We start from the raw sequence: 17,536 nt of genomic DNA on the forward strand, positions 1-17,536 counted from the left end.
GTTGAACACACCTGATTAGATAAACATTCCTTCCTTAAGGAAAAAAAGAAATAAAACAGGATTCCAATAAATGTGGAGAGTTTTTCATCCTGAATGCTTTAACCTTTATTATATATAGATACACATGCATACTTTACTGACCATTATTTAACCAGTTCTGGACTCTAAGAAAAAATGAGTCTATATATACGTAGGAGCAATAGAAAGACAAACTTTTGTTTTATTATTGAGTGCAAATTTGTTACTAGTAAAATTTGTTAATGAATATTAGAAAAACAATTTCACAAGCAGCTCTTGATTTTGTATTTTTAAGTACTGCGTACAAAAAAAATTAAGTTCTGTATCTTTAAATATTCTAGCCTTTTCAACAAACTCGTGCTCTGCAACCACCCTTGAATACAGGAAACCTTTCTTCTTCTCTACCGTCATCATTTGGGATGCAACCCCCCTACTGTACACTTGTTCATTTGTTCCCTGCCACGTCAGTCAAATCTGTGCCTCTAGCAGTCTATTCTGTCACCATTGTGGGGCTCTGTCTGTGCCTGGAACTGACAGCAGGTAGAGAGAATGCTTTCAAACAGCCTTGAATGATTTTTAGTCGTTTTATTTTTAGAAGGGAAATGTCTCGGCTCTGGTATGGGAAGAAGGGAGGAAAGCATCAGCCAGTTAATCATAATTATGCTCTGGTAATTTTCAGCACAGTATGTTCATTTCTGGCATTGCATTCTCTTAATGTTATGGTGCATAGGCAGTTTCTGGAAGTTTAAATTTTGAATGTGTGAACAGGATGCTAAGTCAGATTTTCACAATTTTCATGTGCATAATTTAATTCCTGATATTTCATTGGTACTAGTTAAGAGAAACTACTTTGAGGGCTAAGGATTTTTAGCAGTTTGAGTGTTATTGGTTTTTATTTTTTCCCCTTTTGGAGTAATACATCTTATTTCAGCAAAAATTTGCTTTATAGCTAAATATATTGAACAGTAGATTCCATTGACATTTACTTAGAAAACTATAAATCCAAGCTGCTATTTGGTTATACCTTCTCAGAAGTCATTCAACCATATGAAGATCTTCTAACAGTTCTGAATTGATGGAGATGAGTGCTGTAGTCCCTGACCCCCTCATACAGTTATAAGAAAGGGGAGTGAGGACTTGGCACTGTTTTTACAGTTCCCTAAATCTATGGAATTAACTATTTTTACTGCATTGTTTACCCCAGAAAGGCTTAAATTTGTAGTAGAATAATAATAATAATAATAAAAATATTTCTCAGTGAGACTTGCAAAACAGTAACATCTTGGGAATAGGGAGGAAGCGATCTTGACAATATACTTGTTGTGCTTTACCAGAGAGCAGATCTGGAGATACATAATTCAGACTCTGACAAACTTTTCACCTTCTTTATAAGAGTTGCAGATCTCTGGTTTCTGGTGCATGTGTCTTTTGGAGGTGCTATTGACTTTGCTTTTTCATTTTTATTTTTGTCTTTATTTGTAATCAGGTTACTTGCAGAATATTAAATCATGTCATGTGGCAATGATTGTTTCTCTAAATGCATTCCTAACTAAGAAAATATTTCTGAAATAATAGGCTCTTAATTTTCTATAGAATAGAGGTACAATAGCTGAATTAACTCAAGCATAATTCGAGTATACCTTTTTACATTGCTACAGGGTATCTGAAGTTTAACAAAGATGTTATTTAAATATGGGTATGGATGCATCTTGCCCAGCTTATTTAAAAAAAAATAAATTATCCTTTACTGGAAGTATTTCCTTTAGGGCTAACATGAAATGTTAGCCAGAGTCCAACTACACTAACAAAAGCAATAGTTATCGACTTGTATGGAGAGGTTAAACTTTGAGAACCTTTCCTATGGAGAAGTTTGACAATATAAGGAAAATCTTTCTTAGGTAGAGAACAGTTTTTTTTTTGCATGTAAAAACAAGTCTGATCAGAAAAAGGGGTATAGAAATAACTACAGAACGAATATATTTTACAAATCGTATTATACCAACAAGATGCTCAGTATTTTTTTCCCTTCAATGAATGATCATACAGCTAATGTGCCAGTGTAACCTTGTTATGGAAAAGAGAGGAGGAGTGTTGGAACCATTACTTGTGTTATGTGAGACAGTGGGAAGCATGTTAGACTGGCAGCAAATATGAAGTATAGGTTTTTGAATAAATGTTCTGTTTGTTAGTGTGAAATTCAGATGAAGACACAGCTGATGTGAAATAACATATCATTCTGTTTGGTCCAGCAACTATAATACAAGTATGAATTAGGTATAAGTCATCTGGGTTTATCTACCTACAAGGTCTGTAGTATACATGATAGAGTAAACATATCAGGCATTTTAGGAATCTGATGCTTTCCTAAGGTAAGGAATAAGTCTTAATGACCAACCAAGGCATTATGCTCCCACCTCAAAATATGCTTCCCAATTTTTAGTAAATCTGTTTGGTACTAACTCTTCATTGTACTGCAACAGAAGAGATGATGGTAAGTTTCTAGAATGTCAGAAATGTAGGCAACCATTCTTCTGTCAAAGCACTTCAGACAACGGACACCAGGCAATACAAGAGAACAAAAGGTGAATTGGCTGCCTTTGGGAAATGCTTGTCATGGCTGGAATGTTTTGCAGAGCTTCTATAGGGAATGCAGCCAAAGGGGACAGACCAATATAACCTTACCTTTGTCTTTTATATTTTGAAAATACAATGCAAAGGGCATTAAAATTATCTTGGTTTTAATGGTTTGAATGTCTTGACTTTCACAAATTCTGAGATTCTTCATAGAATCATAGAATATCCCGAGTTGGAAGGGACCCGCAAGAATCATCAAATCCAACTCCTGGCTCCACACAGGTCTACCCAAAAATTCAGACCATGTGACTGAGAGCATTGTCCAAATGCTTCTTAAACTGCAACAGGCTTGGTGTGTTCTTGATGTGTTAGCAATAAGCTGCTAAGCTGATGGATGTAGTTCTTTGGCTATGTTTAGGTTCTGGGGATATATTAATAAGAGTATACATGTGAAAGATGAGAATTTAGTGCTCACCCCTGTGGGTGCCAGAATGAGATTGCATTAATCCAATAATACTGCTACAAAGATCTTTAGAAGGCAGTTTTCCTTACTAAGTTCTATTAGTTATAGTAGTGAACTGATCTGAGTATATTGGGGGAAAAAAAGGGCAAAAAAAGCAAAGTGTAATCCAGTACTTTCTTAAATTGATCATTGCCTTGAACCTTGTCCTGATCAGGTGTGTGCCATACCCAGTGTCCTAACTTAGAGTACGTGTATTAATAATTGTGAAATATTAGGCCTCACTACAAGTGCAGTTCAGTAGCAGATAAAGATTTGAAAAGGTTGATTGTAAATTGAAAGAAAATAAGTGGGTATTAGAGGCTTATATGTTGTGTGCATTTAAGGTCTATGCAATCCGACGTCAATTCCTTAGCTTTTCTGATGAAAAAGGGCAAAGCTTTCCGCAACTGGGGTGGGATTCAGGTATCTGCTTGTAAGCATGTGTAACACCTGTTATACTACACTTTGCTCTCACACTTGAGAGGATATCTGCATGGCGTGATCGGGTTTTATATTTATACTTAGGGGACCAGTTTTGGGACTGGCACTGTTTATTATCTTCGTTGGTGACATGGACAGTGAGATTGAGTGCACCCTCTGCAAGTTTGCCAATGACACCAAGCTGTGTGGTGCGGTCGACACGCAGGAGGGAAGGGCTGCCATCCAGAGAGGCCTGGGCAGGCCTGAGAGGTGGGCCTGTGTGAGCCTCCTGAGGTTCAATGAGGCCAAGTGCAAGGTCCTGCATCTGGGTCAGGGCAATCCCAAGCACAAATACAGGCTGGGTGGAGAATGGATTGAGAGCAGCCCTGAGGAGAAGGACCTGGGGGTGGTGGTTGATGAGAAGCTCAACATGGGCCAGCAATGTGTGCTTGCAGCCCAGAAAGCCAACCGTATCCTGGACTGCATCAAAAGCAGTGTGGCCAGCAGGGCGAGGGAGGTGACTGTTCCTCTCTGCTCTGCTCTTGTGAGATGAGACCTGTCCTGGAGTGCTGTGTTCAGCTCTGGGGCCCCCAGCACAAGAAGGACATGGACCTATAAAACCAGGTACACTTAAAATAGCCGTTATGGAGAAATTCTGCACTCAGAGGGTGGTGAGACACTGGCACAGGCTGCCCAGAGAAGCTGTGGATGCCCCATCCCTGGAGGTGCTCAAGGCCAGGCTGGATGGGGCTTTGAGCAACCTGGTCTGGTGGGAGGTGTCCTGCCCATGGCAGGGAGGTTGGAAGTAGGTAATCTTCAAGGTCTCTTACAACCAAAACCATTCTACAGTTCTCCTGGAGTGGCAGCTTGAGGTCAGGTGCTGGGTGCTTTGGTTTAGATAACTGAAACTGGTTTCTGTACTTGCTAGTGCTGAAATTTCCTTACATTATTTTACAAGATAAATCAACTGGGTCTAAAGATCTAGGTTTTATTGGTAATGATGCTGTAGATTCTTTGACAAAATGAGTCAAGTTGTGTGACATCTCTAATTTTCATAAATCTGATTTTTAACTCTTTGCATAGGCGTCCTAAGCTTTATTTAATATTTGCCTGTTAAATTTAACTCTTGTTGGCTTTATCTCTCTCAAAGTAATGATTTCAAATATCTTAAATAGTTTATAATAAAGGCTTCCAGGGTTGCTGTAAACACTGTTTGCTTAAGGCTTTGATTGCATTCTTCTCAAGTTAATTTATTAATTCTGATTATTGTGAAACTTTTAATTTTTCTTCAATACGTGTTAATTATGTCAAAGCAGATACTTAACAGTCTGTCCCGTGGTGCTGTGGAGACTGTAGTGATCACAGGGAGAATGCTGTTGTCTTGTAAGATACTAAGCTCTCCTGTCACAGCTCTGGAAAATAGCCTGGTATGCAGAACAGCTCTGAGAGACGGCCAGTTTTAAAGAGAACAGCCGTGCCTGCCAGTTTAGTGGACTGCTGTTATTCTCTGGTCCCTCTCCTTTGCCTAAAATGGCTAGCTCTTCCTCGTCATCAGCAGAGTGACAGGAAGCTGATTTGGCTGAAAACCACTCAGACTGGTTCGCTCTGCAGCCGCACCTGCTTCCTGAGCTGACTTGCACGACCATAGGCAGGTCCAGAGCCGTGGCAGCTGAGACCATGGTCCTGGTAAGCTGCGCTAGACTCCTGTCCCTCTGGTTGCCATAATTCAGTGAAGTGATGATTCTTGTTCTCATGTGCCTTTCCTTAAGACTTTTTGCAATTTTGTTAATATTTTAAATGATCAATGCTGCCTGATTGGTCTCTCATCCAGTTATATTTCACTTCTCTTAGAGTGTCTTGAACCTACAGAGTCTGTCTTGCTTTGGTTTCTTTTTTTTTTGGAAGTGGTGGGGACTGGGGGTTTTGTCTTTGTTTTTTTGATTGTACCCATCTGATGGGCACTGAGGTTTTGAATTCTTAAAAGCTATTGGAATTCAAATAAATATTAATTCCTTCAATTTATCTGTTTTCTAAGCTCTTCCTTTAGCAAAGGGCTTAACTTGCATCTACAATCATTTCCATCTGTAATTTATATTATGGATCCTAGCTCGGAAGATATTTAGGAACACTTCTGATGGTATGAGCATGCAAATAGTCTGATAGATGCAGCTAAATTTTTGACGTAAGCCTCGGTTTAGTAAAATAGGTACGTATATCTGCAAGGAGGCACATGGAAACATTTATGCAGGGAATTTTTTTCCTCATTAACATGAATTAAATTCGCCTTAAATGTTTTTTTTCAGAATGATACTTAAAATGTTTAATGTAGTAGTTGTTATGTATTAATACATTATTGTAATTTAATTAATATATCACAAATACTCCTTTTTGTAACAGAAGACTGCTTCTATGTTGCTTCCTTTCAGGCAGTATCTAAGAATTTTGAGAGGATGCTAAATTTGTCTAGAAAAAAAAAAAAAAAGCAAAGTTTTTCTCTCAAAATATTTCCTAACAGCATTCAGTTCATGAACGTATTTTTTATTTTCATTGTAACCTACTTACAGCCTTTAGAAAGGGTTTGATACTTTCTTGCCTTTCCCCAGTTACTGATGAATTACCAATGGACTGATAGCTTGAAGTAACTTGTAAATGGCCTAATAAAATTACATTGATTTCATTTTTATTTTAATCAAATAACTTGGAACAAGTTGTGAAACATTCTGGAGTCTATTCACAAAGAAGCTTCCAGTTCACCTAATTTTGAGCAGATGTACTAAGGTTCAGAGTATAATTGTTCAGCTTTCATTCTCTTTCATATTCAGTTAATCATGAGGGTATAGATAACTGATGCTGAAGAAAACTGCTTAGGACTGTTACACCTTCTCCATTCTTACCTTTCAGAAGCACTGTTCAGCTCTGATAAGACAGAGGACACTGTTTCAGCTATTTGTTAGCTCCAAAAGTTCAGCTGTACTTGATTTGAAGGCGTTAGACATTTCTATTAGCAAACATGCATGAGGTACATGTGTTGGTCACTTTTTACTTCATTAAACTGGCAGAGGTATCCCTCCTTGGTGTAAGCAGTGTGCTTGTTTACAGCATTGTATTGCAGCTGCATGTAACCAGTGGTTGAAAGTGCTGATGTGTCACCATGCATGTGGCAAACTGTCCTTCATGGGCATTCAAACAATCGTAACTGGATATTCATGTGGGTTGCTAATGGACGAATAAGTTCCATATTAGGAACTGTGATTTGTGCTTTGCTTTTTGGGTGTGCCAGCATATCTTGCAAGAGGAGGTCCTCCGACATACTTTCAGAAAAGCAATGTTTCAAAACATGAGCTTCTCTAGAAGGACAATTCTAAGTCCCTTGTTAAGTTGGACAGTTAGTATGTAAGCCCTCTTTTTGACTTAACAGCATTAAATATTCAAACTCTTGTACGTTTTACTGAGCGGCTAAATCATAACTGGTGTGAAGTCAAGCTGAAAAGCATTCACATTAGTCATACAACTTATCCCATATTTTCTCAACAGTATTGGTTTAGAATAGAGGCTGCAGAATCTCTTTTGTCCTGAAACACTAATCTCCTGGTGGTGCATTTTCTGTGCTTCAGTCTATACCAACCAGTGCCCAATTTAACCATGAGAGGTTTAGCTGTTCTTGTCTCTGCCTGCATTCTTTTTGAAGCAGTATATAGCTAGAGAATCAACAGAGGGTTCTTCAGGAACACTTTCCGACCCTCAAAATAGCTTTAAGTGTCCAGGAACCTGGATGCTGGCATAGCGAAGAGTGCAGTAAATCTCACAGCAAATTCACGTAGGTAGGTCTACACTTTAATCCTGGGCAGAATACCTAGATCAAGACAATTCTTCTGTGTAAGGGCATGGTCTGTATTGGAATTTTGATAGCTTTATCCTATCAAGCTTAAAGACTTGAATGCAGGTGAACCTATATAAGTTGTCTCTGGACTTCGCTCAGTCTTTGAAAGCCAGCAAGCATGGAGATATTGTGATTTTCCTTGGAAGCCTATGCCAGTCCTCAACCATCTTCACTGTGAAGAATTCTTTCTTTTATTTGACGAGAATTCACCTTGTTGTGCCTTGTAACTGATGCCTTCCATCCTTTTACTGTCGATATTGGAAGTGCAAAAAAGGAATCAAGTTCTCCATTAGCATTTTATCCTCCTGGCTACGCAAACCAGCTCTCTCAGACAGTCCTTGGGTGTCAAGTTTCCATTCCCTAATCATCCCTCCAGTGGGCTCTCTTCAGTATGTCCACCTGTCTTGGACTGAAGGGGACAGAAGTGGGCACAGCACTGCACGTGCAGCTTCACAAGCTCCCCTGACAGGGGAATAATCATTTTCCTTAACCTTTTGGCATTGCTCTTCCATTTGCCACCTGGAACGTGATTAGCCTTCATCTTCACAAGTGGCCACTGTTAAACACTCTGCCTACCAGGTCTCCAGATCCCACCTCTCCTTGGCCCTTACTCCTTTCCTGCAAAGCTGCTGTCTAGCCAGCCAGCCCTCAGCCTGTGCTGCCACGTGGGGCTGTTCTGGTCCAGGTGGGTCTTTGCTGCTACTGAACTTCAAGCAGCTGGAGAGATGACGCGACAGAAACCTCCTGATGTCCCTCATTAGCAGCCTTTGCCCTTCCCTCCAGTGTATTGAGGACTTTCCCCAGTATTTGGTCCTTCCTAAGCTTGCTGAGGGTGCGTTTTCAGTGCTACTGAGCAAATTAAACAGTACAGACTAATAGTGACTCCCAAGGATTATCACTGGTTAAACCTTGAATCAGTAGCATCAGCGCTTTGAGCCCAGTAGTCCAGGCAATTTTTCAGTATTGTCTTCCTTCATATGCTCAAGACATAACTGATTTGACTGCAAGACTGCTGTAGCATAGCAAAATAGCCTTTGTGAAATACAGATAAATGGCATCCACTGCTTTCTGCCCAAAATGAAAGAATTTTAGTACAAAGAAACATTCTGTACTGAAGACCACAGTTCAGTATGATGCATACGAAACTGCACTTGTCTTTCATGGTTTCCATGTATTTCTAACAGTGTGCGAGTGAGGAAGTGAAAGCTCAAAGTGGAATGAGGTAGGAAGTATCTTCTGCAATGATCAGGACAATAGACAGCCAGTATAGGGGCACGGGGAAGGGAAGAAATAACCAATTTATTTGATGTGGTGAAACAGAATGGAGGACTAATATGGCTATAAAGAAGGAAAATGAAGAAATCTTGATGGAATAGGACACTGCATAAACGGAGTATAGATAAAACCAGCTGTAAAGCACAGGAAGCTTCTAACTAATGAGGCTTCTACCATTTCAAAACAGCCCTCAAACCTAGCAGAGACAAAATGGTAGCCGTTTTCTAGATACGTCTCACTTTATGGATGAACTAGTAGAAGGTAGTTGCCAGTAAGCTTAAAGATATATCTGATTGCATGACTAAATGAGCTACAGAACTCAAAAATACATAGTTTTGTCCAATGTAAAGCAAAAATAAATGATGTTGACCTGAACCATAAGTAGGTCAGGCACTATAGCTGAACTGTTGAGCTACTTTAACATACTCATTTAAAGCCTAGTTCCCTTCTACTGAAACATATGATGATGAACAACTAACCTTGAAACATTTGTCTTGTGGCTTACTCAGAATGCCAGTATGGACTGTATGCTTAAAATAAATACTAGACTTGAGAGGGTGGATCCCTCTATTCCAGACCTCTAATTTTCCTGTTTGTATTTTGACATTCTGTGACATGATTTTTGTGATGTTTGTCACTGCATAGTCACAGACTGTTGGTATGCAGGCTTTTGTCCACAAGGCAGATATGAAGGTCCAAGTGTAATGTGACAGTGTGTAACATGCTCAGGATGACAAGGAGATGTTATTATGGATACTTATCCAAATAAGTATATGTTTCTTCTAGGTAAGAAATCTGTCAGAATACCTTGTGCACACTGTTTGAGGTTGTAGGCTTCCCTATGGCATATGAACAGACACGTCAGACGTGCTGACACTCTCGCCTAGTGATCTAAGGAGTTCCCAAGTGAAGGATGGCGATGGAGTATTCACTTGACAAGTTGAAGGCAAGATGGCATTGCCTATAAAATTTTCAACATTACAGTATGTGAAATGACATCTATATAATGGTTTCAGGCATGATGGGATTTTTTGGGGCAAGAGTCTCCTCAAGTAACCAGGTACTCACAGACTATTTGAAGTTAAACATCTTATGTTGTAGAGACTGTGCTTGAAGAAGTGATAAGACTTAAGGGTCCTTACTGTCATCATGAAAAGCAAGAAGTTTAAGTTGATGGGAAGAATGATGTAAAGATGCAACGAACTGTCACAGCAAATAAATTGCTCCAGCTACACTATCGTTTGCATGCTTGAGATAAATACTTCTAAAGCTTTGCATGCAATTACTTGACTCTGAGAATGCACAAAAAAAATTTACTTTTCATTTTTTTAAGAGAACAATAGAAAATAGTGGACATAAAATGAGTGCTAGTAGTTTAGTTTATTCAGTTATAAAATTGGATGTCACAAATATTCCTTTTTCCTTGCCTTGCAGTTGCATGGGTAGAGTGAACCATCGCTGCTCAAGAGCCAGTCATGTGTGACTGGGCTCTGTACACAGGACAGTGGCGAGTATCTGGCCAAACTCCTTGTAGTAGGGGCAGGTAGATGGGGAGCTGCTGGACTTGTGGTTATCTTCCTTTGCACTGTGGTAGGATCTCTAGAAATTTTTAATATGCTCTTACTACATGGGACATCCATTTAATCTCTTCACCAGCTGTTTTAAGATGCTTTCATACAAATGATGATTTTGAGTCTTTCTCAAAATCACATTATCTGCTGTAGTTACATTCAAATGACTGTTGTAGTCCTTTAGCCAGCTTGTTGCACCCAGAGCAGCATGTTTTTAGAGCTTTCTGACTAAAGGCTTTCTGGCTGTACACCTCCTGCCAAAATGGAGGTGGCATTTGGAGTGACTGTGTTGATGAGCAGCTGTGTGATGGATGAGCAGCTCCTGAAGCTTTGGAGGTGAATGGAAAGTACAGGGTAAAGGTATTGTGGGGGTGGCATTGGGGAGTTACTAGCCTGTAGTTCTGCTACTTTGTTTTTAACTATCTTTACTGCCAGACAGAAGAGTCAGAACCTATTAAGAAGCCTGAGGTTTGCTTCGAGTTATTCTGCTTATCAAAGCAAACCAGGTTCAAAGGATTCATTTAATCTGGATGTAAAGAAGGTTTGAGAGGACTTTGGGGGTGTAGAGTTTGGGTTAAGGCATGCAACTCAGATTGACTTATAACTTAGCATCCTGATACTGGTAACTTTGTGCTTCTTTATCAGTTCCACATTCATCCTAGAGCAGTAAGATGCATCAGACTGCTAGTGCCATTGGTGTTTAATGTGTAAGTTTGCTATGTCTACTCATAAGTCTAAAATCGCCTACGTGTGCATTGTCCTTGCCAAAACAAACATCTTTTAGCACTTCTTGTTTGTTATCATTGCCCATTTTTCCTTCATTATTCTCCTCCACTTTTTTTCTTTCTTACCCTTTTACTTTTCTTCAACTGTCAGTGGAATTATTGTCTTCCTGTCTCCATATTCAGGTAGTGTCAGTGGCTGAGTATCACCGCAGGATCGATGCTCTAAATAGCGAAGAACTGCGCACACTCTGCAGACGTCTCCAGGTGCACTCTTCAGTAGTTTAAAACCCATCTCCAGATACTAAAGACATCTTTCTTTGTAGTGTCTTTGATCAGGGCAAGTCCCATATTAAGTGGGTTTGTCTTGTCTACAACACTACAAGGATCCAGCAGAAAATTCCTTTGTTTTGGATGTATTTAATTGTGCAATGCTATGATGGTATGCGGTAACTTTATGATGAAGTTATTACTTCCAACTCTTTCAAACAGGAATTTTCTGTCAGAATTTGAAAACTTGTTCTCAGTACTGCTTGGAGTGATGTGTTTTAACTTCCATTTTAGACTGGTGTGTTGTGTTAGACAAAAACTTGCCTAAAAAGAATGCAAAACAGGTGAAGAATCTAAAAACTGTTACATAGTTGCATGGGTGTTTAATTTTATATAGGGATTATTCATCAAGAATCTCTCAGTATTTGGCAACTTCTGAACAGTATTTGGCAACACAGAACAACTTCTGTGGAATAGGTAAGTATTTTTTGCATTATAAAAGCAGGTAACTGAGGCAGTTCAACATGTCGAAGGTTATACAAATGGAGCTGATAACGGAATTTCCTTTATCAAAAACAGTACTTTACTTTGGATTTTTGAAGGCTCACTGACATGGACTGTAACTGATATTTGCATTCTCTTTAGGTGTTCCTTAGTTTGATAGTTGTACATCTCAATTCAAAGTTTTATGTCATATGTAACTTACTGATTGAAAGCATAACATAGAACTCTTAAGAAGAGCTCAGTTTTTGTTTTTTTATTCCCCTGTGGTAATTGGCTGCTGAAACTTCAGAAAGTTCATTTCATGTTTATTTTTTTACTTTAATCTTGGCTTTTTTAACCACTATGTAATTATGCAATCTCTTCTTAGTTCTTTTATTTCAATTTATTTAATACTTAGTAATTCGCTACCTAAGCGTTTTATAAATAGCAAGGTTGTATAAATTGATTGTGAGCATAAACCCAGAGGTTGCACTTCTGCTTCTACAGGAAAATCAAAAATTCTGCAGAGAAGATTAATTCCCACTTGAGAACAAAACAATTGTCTCTGACAAGTGTTGGTGGGCAATCCTTGTATTAATATCCTGGAAATACAACAGTTCTTTTCAAATAACTCTCACCTGGGATGCCCCAACTCAAGATTTAAGCTGACTTGAAAAAGCTGATGTGATGGCCACAGCCTGTAAGCTGTGTATGCTCCAGACTCTGCTCTGAGGCCATTTGAGTGTTTGTGGTGTAGACTGCCTGACAGTTACTAACTGCAGCAGCCCCTGGAATGTGAATATAGGGCAGTCTGCTTAAAGGAAATTGAGGAGGAAATACGTGTGCAAGTTCAGAGCTGCACTTCATTCTGTCAGATAGATACCCTTCTACGTCTACTTCTACAAAGCAATATTTTTCCTAGAAAGTTGCTCTAATGTGTTCATACAAAAACAAGTCTTTAATACAAATTATTCATGTTTGCATGGTGTGCTTTAATCAATATTGAAGAATAACAGGGAATAAACTTTCTGCTGTACTCTTGAACAATGCTGAGGCTTTTACAGAGTTGAAGCAGTATATGATGTATGAGAGGTACATAAGGTAGAAAAGAATTGGGCTACTAAATAACTTCTATAGATAGCACTAATGCAGTATGTATGTCATCTTTGTACGTGAGGCTAAATGTGTATAAGTGCAGATACTTTTTTCCTCAGGACACAGAAATTAGTGCATAGCTTACACTGGAAATACTTGTCATCTTCCACTGAAAAATGGAAGGCTTGAGTTTTTTGCTTAGTTGATTGATGCTTTTTAAGTGTACCTTTTCTTAAGCTTAGAATTAATGTTGCAATTAAGTTATTGCATGAATATACTCTGAGTGCATGTATATACGTCTATTTTTAACAGGAGTTTGTGATAGGAACTTTTTTAATAGTTCTTAAGGGAAAGGAAGGTGATAATATGGGGTTGGATTTCTTGCTATGGTTTTCCTGCCTTCCTCCCAGGTGTCTATATTTATTTAAATACTCCTATGTGTATTCCAGTGTTTTCTTTTATCTAGCTTTTCTTGAGTTAACTATGAAAGTTCTTTCTGAAAGGCTTGGCAAACTTTATCAGAGTGGTACATGAAATACTGTAGTTGTCATGTACGTTTCTAATATGAGCTATATGGCAAACACAGGTGGTTTTTCTAGAAATGGCAGGTATTTCCTTAAAATTTGCAGGATTCAGGCTTTGAATATTTCAGTCTGATCTTTAGTGACACTTGGTTCAGGCTGCTAAATTTTTCAGGTGTGCTCATTCTTGTTAAGGTTTCTTTATTTATTAAATCTCTGTTGTAATAAGTCTTGCTGCAGCAGTGGTTTATGTTGCTAACTTCCTTAGCTTTCAGTCACGCACTTCTGTCAGATTTCGCTATCCCCACAATAAGCCTTAACTACTTCTGTAGCAAGATTTATAAAAGGAAAACTGGTTCTTAGTTGGTCTAGTTCTTGTTGCATGGCATTTTAGCTTGAAAGTGCTAATGAATGCAGACTAAGTTAAACAGCTGCTGTGATCTATGAAATCTGATGCATTTTGTGGCCTTCTGCCATCTCCAGCAAATGGTGGTCATCAACTGATTAGGGTAGGTGTATAGGAAGGGGCTTTTAAACTACTGCAGGAGCACTGAATAATGAATCTCTGTCAGATCTCCAAAGATCATTATGCAGCATTAAGTGTTACTGCTTTCTTCTCCCCACCCCTCTCAGCTATCAAATCTTTCTTCTTTTTCCCATAAGTACTCTAGCAGATCAGCTCATGAAGTAGCAATGTTCCTAGAGCTCAATTCAGATGCTTTACTCAAGATGCTTGACAGCAGTCTTTTCAGATATGTAGTAGAGACGTGGAAACTTTCACAGGTGCTCTTAAAAATAATAATAAAAAAAAAGCATTGATACAGAAACTGCTGAGATTTTTTTAAATTATTTTGAAGTTTAAATTCCTTTTCTGAGCTCTTTAAATTATTCTTAATGTGAATTATATGATGGAATTAAAATGCAGGCATTTGTGTGCCGTGACCTCAGAAAAGCATTTGATTCCTTCAGCTGTCTGAGGGATTTTTTTTTTAGCATAACACCGTAGCTTCCTTCTGAGTAGGTATCCGTGTAATTTAATGTTAATATATTGTTGAGTACAGGCTCGCTATTGAAAACAGTGACAATCTTGGTCAGATCAAATTAATGGATTTTTTAACTTTCAAAGGAGCTGCATAACTGTAAATTGGTAACTGCATGATTTTAAACCTGCAAAGTGTATCCTCCCTGCTGATGGTATTGCAAATACTTATTTTCCTGTGATTCTTTTTGCAGATAACAACAAGAGAAGATACCATTTCAAAACAGGCAACAAACATAAAAACAGACCTGGAGCCTGAAGCATTCCGGCCAAATCTTAGTGATCCCAGTGAATTACTCCAGCCAGAACAAATAGAAAAGGTATTTACTTACAGGATTGTATGTTGTAACACGATTGTACTTACAGTGTTGTATGTTGAGGCTTCACAAATGATATGGCATAGTGTAAAACACCAAATAATTTAAGAAAGCCTTGTGTGGTACAAATGCATAAGTACAACACTTTCATAGCCAAAACTTTGCTTTTTCTCCTATCACACTTTTAATATATCTTGCTAACATTAGTCTTTTTGCCTTTATTTCATTCTTTTTGACCACAGCGTGGTGGTCACTGCAATTCTCATTGTCCAGTCCAAAGTCATCACACTAAATATGGTTATTGAAGGTTTGCATCAAGGGTTGTGTTCAAAGGCACGGGAACAGGAGAGCAAGCATCTTTTATTCTTCAGTTTGTTACCTGTTGACTTGAGTAATCTAGTACACCAGTAGTATAGATGTAGTAGTATAGATGTAGTATTGTTATGCAAGAATAACTATATGCCTTTACTGTCTTTAGATAACTTTGAGACTTTACCAAACGTGTACTCATTTGGTGAAACCATTCTTCTCCTGTAGATCACCGGTAGAGCTGGGAGAATAAACTTACTTGAGAGATCAAGGATAGAAAATGTGGGTGAAACTTGTAGGCTGACTGGAGTTTCTTAAACTAGCTGTTAAGATTGCTTGTAGTAGCTCAGAAGAATGTTATCAGCCTTTACTGATGTGCAGTATGTTTTTCCAAATAGTAAAAATAAATAAGTGAAAGGATTGTCATTATCCTCTTAACAGCTCACAAAGTCTCTTCCACCGCGGACTATTGGATATCCATGGACTCTTGCCTACAGTACTGCCAAGCATGGCATGAGTTTGAAGACTCTGTATCGAACTATGCTGGGATTAGACACACCTGTGTTGTTGGTTATCAAAGACAGTGATGGACAGGTAAGAAACTATTTGTGTGGAAGTTGGAACCTGAAGAAAATTGGGAAGTTATACTTCCCAAGAAAAGGAGGAAAACTTGTGTGTATCAAGATGGTTTCCTTCTTGATAGTTACAATAGAGGCTTTTAAAAAAAATGTGATTCACTGTCAAGGAGTACTCTGACATACTGTATTTCTGGGAAATGCTATAATGATACTAGTTCACTGTCAAACTGTGAGTCTTATAATATCATTGAATTTACTCTTAATATTCTTTTTGTAATGTACTTATAGCATTAGAAATGACCTCTAAATTTCTGATGCCAGAAGGTCATGTTGAGTTGGAATGTCTTTGCCAGCTACTGCTAGTACATTCTGTGTCTGCAGCCAACATCTCTCTGCCATTCAAGGGCTATGGGATCTTTACTTCATGACGTTATATTCCTTGATTCTCTCTCTCTGGTGTAAATTTGAGAAACTGGATCACATCTTGCCATTTGAGTAGCAAGCATCCTCTCTTGAGGATTCTAATAAAAGCTAAATGTTACAGGCAGCATGAGACTTTGATTCTTTCTTACTGGATGTCCTGTGCTCTCTCATGCAAGTAAGTGACACAGCCACTGCAAAATCTAACATTTACTTTACTTACCTGTCCCACTTTGGTAACCACTGTTTTTATTTTCAGGAAGCATGGGCTCATATCACCTCATATCATTCAGGGGGGCTGAAAACTGTAAATACAGGGTATGTTTTCTAATTCGAGTCCCAACTCATGTTTTTTTTTTCCCTTCTGTTTCCTGCCTCACGGATCCCTTATTTAAAAAAGAAAAATCTCTTCTAAACCTCTATGCTAATGCAGCATTTTTTCAACATAAGTTCTCTTTTAAAGAACTTTTCATTACTTCTTAATCTTGAAGATAAAAACTATTCAATAGACTTGATGTCTCAAGAGACCCGTCAGCCTCTTCAAATGTACTTTGGTAACTTTTCTTCTCTAATTCAGTTATTAGCTTCTCAAGATTAGTTTGTGCATCCTACAAGTTACCTGCTTCCTAGTACCAGATTATCTGGCCCAGAACCAAAACGTCCTGTTTCAGATAGGTTTGTCCTGCCACCAGCATGTAGTATTGCCCTGCTGTTGAAACTATTCTGATGACCTTTCATATGTAAATATCTCAACTCGCATGATGAAAAAGCACCCTGTTTGCCCAACTGAAACAGGGAGTTCATAACTATGTCACTTTTTTCTTTTTTGTGAAACAAGACATGACTAATGTTTTCAACTTACAGGCTTATACCCAGGAAAATTGTTGAAAGTGTTCTTTGGACTTTTGGGTCAAGTAGCCACCAGAACTTGACGCTTTTTGTAGTATTCAAAGCTTCACTGAATGAGACCCTGATCCAAGCCAATATAGCTTCAGAATTAGTCTTCCTTTGAGCAGGAAACTGTACAAGATGACTATCTGAGGTCCATTACAATTTAAATTATTCTGATTCTAAATAAATGATTCCTGTATTTATATTTGAAGCAAGCTTTAAAGTATCTCAATCAAAAATCTGTAAAGTTCTCCATATGGTTAGGAGGTAGTAGCTTTGTATTTTACTGGTGTACAAATAACAGCACTGAGATGATCTGATACAGACACAAATAAATGCTTTGTGAAAAGCTCATATCGGTGTAGAGGCTGGACTAAGATGTTTTAAGATTGGTCAAACTCCTTACATTATCTTAACAGTTAATCCTGAGAAGGAGTGTCAGTTTTAATTAAATCTCATATTTACTTCAGAGCAGGATGTAAGGTCAGTCCTAAATGTATTGATGTGAACTAAGTCATATCCTAGCTACCTAAATGTAGCTACCAGAGTTGTTCAAGGAGTAACTTGAGCCATTAAGAGAAGTTAGGGTCCAGAGACTCTGATAGTTTGAAACTGCATATAAATTAACAAATAACTGGAACGGTTCAATGT

The 17,536-nt window shown here is 38.3% G+C and overlaps 1 protein-coding gene across 11 annotated transcripts in view; it reads left to right on the forward strand.

Moving 5' to 3' along the window:
* Window positions 1–17,536, forward strand: part of OXR1 (oxidation resistance 1) — a 270,297-nt gene that overhangs the window by 245,059 nt on the left and 7,702 nt on the right. For 5 of the 11 annotated variants that reach the window (XM_040546719.1, XM_040546713.1, XM_040546714.1 and 2 more), the window contains 3 exons: window positions 11,149–11,229; window positions 14,565–14,690; window positions 15,438–15,590. In XM_040546719.1, coding sequence (XP_040402653.1) covers window positions 11,149–11,229; window positions 14,565–14,690; window positions 15,438–15,590 — 360 coding nt within the window. Of the gene's footprint in view, window positions 1–540; window positions 687–11,148; window positions 11,230–14,564; window positions 14,691–15,437; window positions 15,591–17,536 lie in introns of those variants that run through there. The other 6 variants (XM_040546715.1, XM_040546717.1, XM_040546718.1 and 3 more) reach the window with 3 other exon arrangements.

This window comes from Cygnus olor, chromosome 2, assembly GCF_009769625.2.
Source record: "Cygnus olor isolate bCygOlo1 chromosome 2, bCygOlo1.pri.v2, whole genome shotgun sequence".
In the NCBI taxonomy this organism is placed as follows: Eukaryota; Metazoa; Chordata; class Aves; order Anseriformes; family Anatidae; genus Cygnus; species Cygnus olor.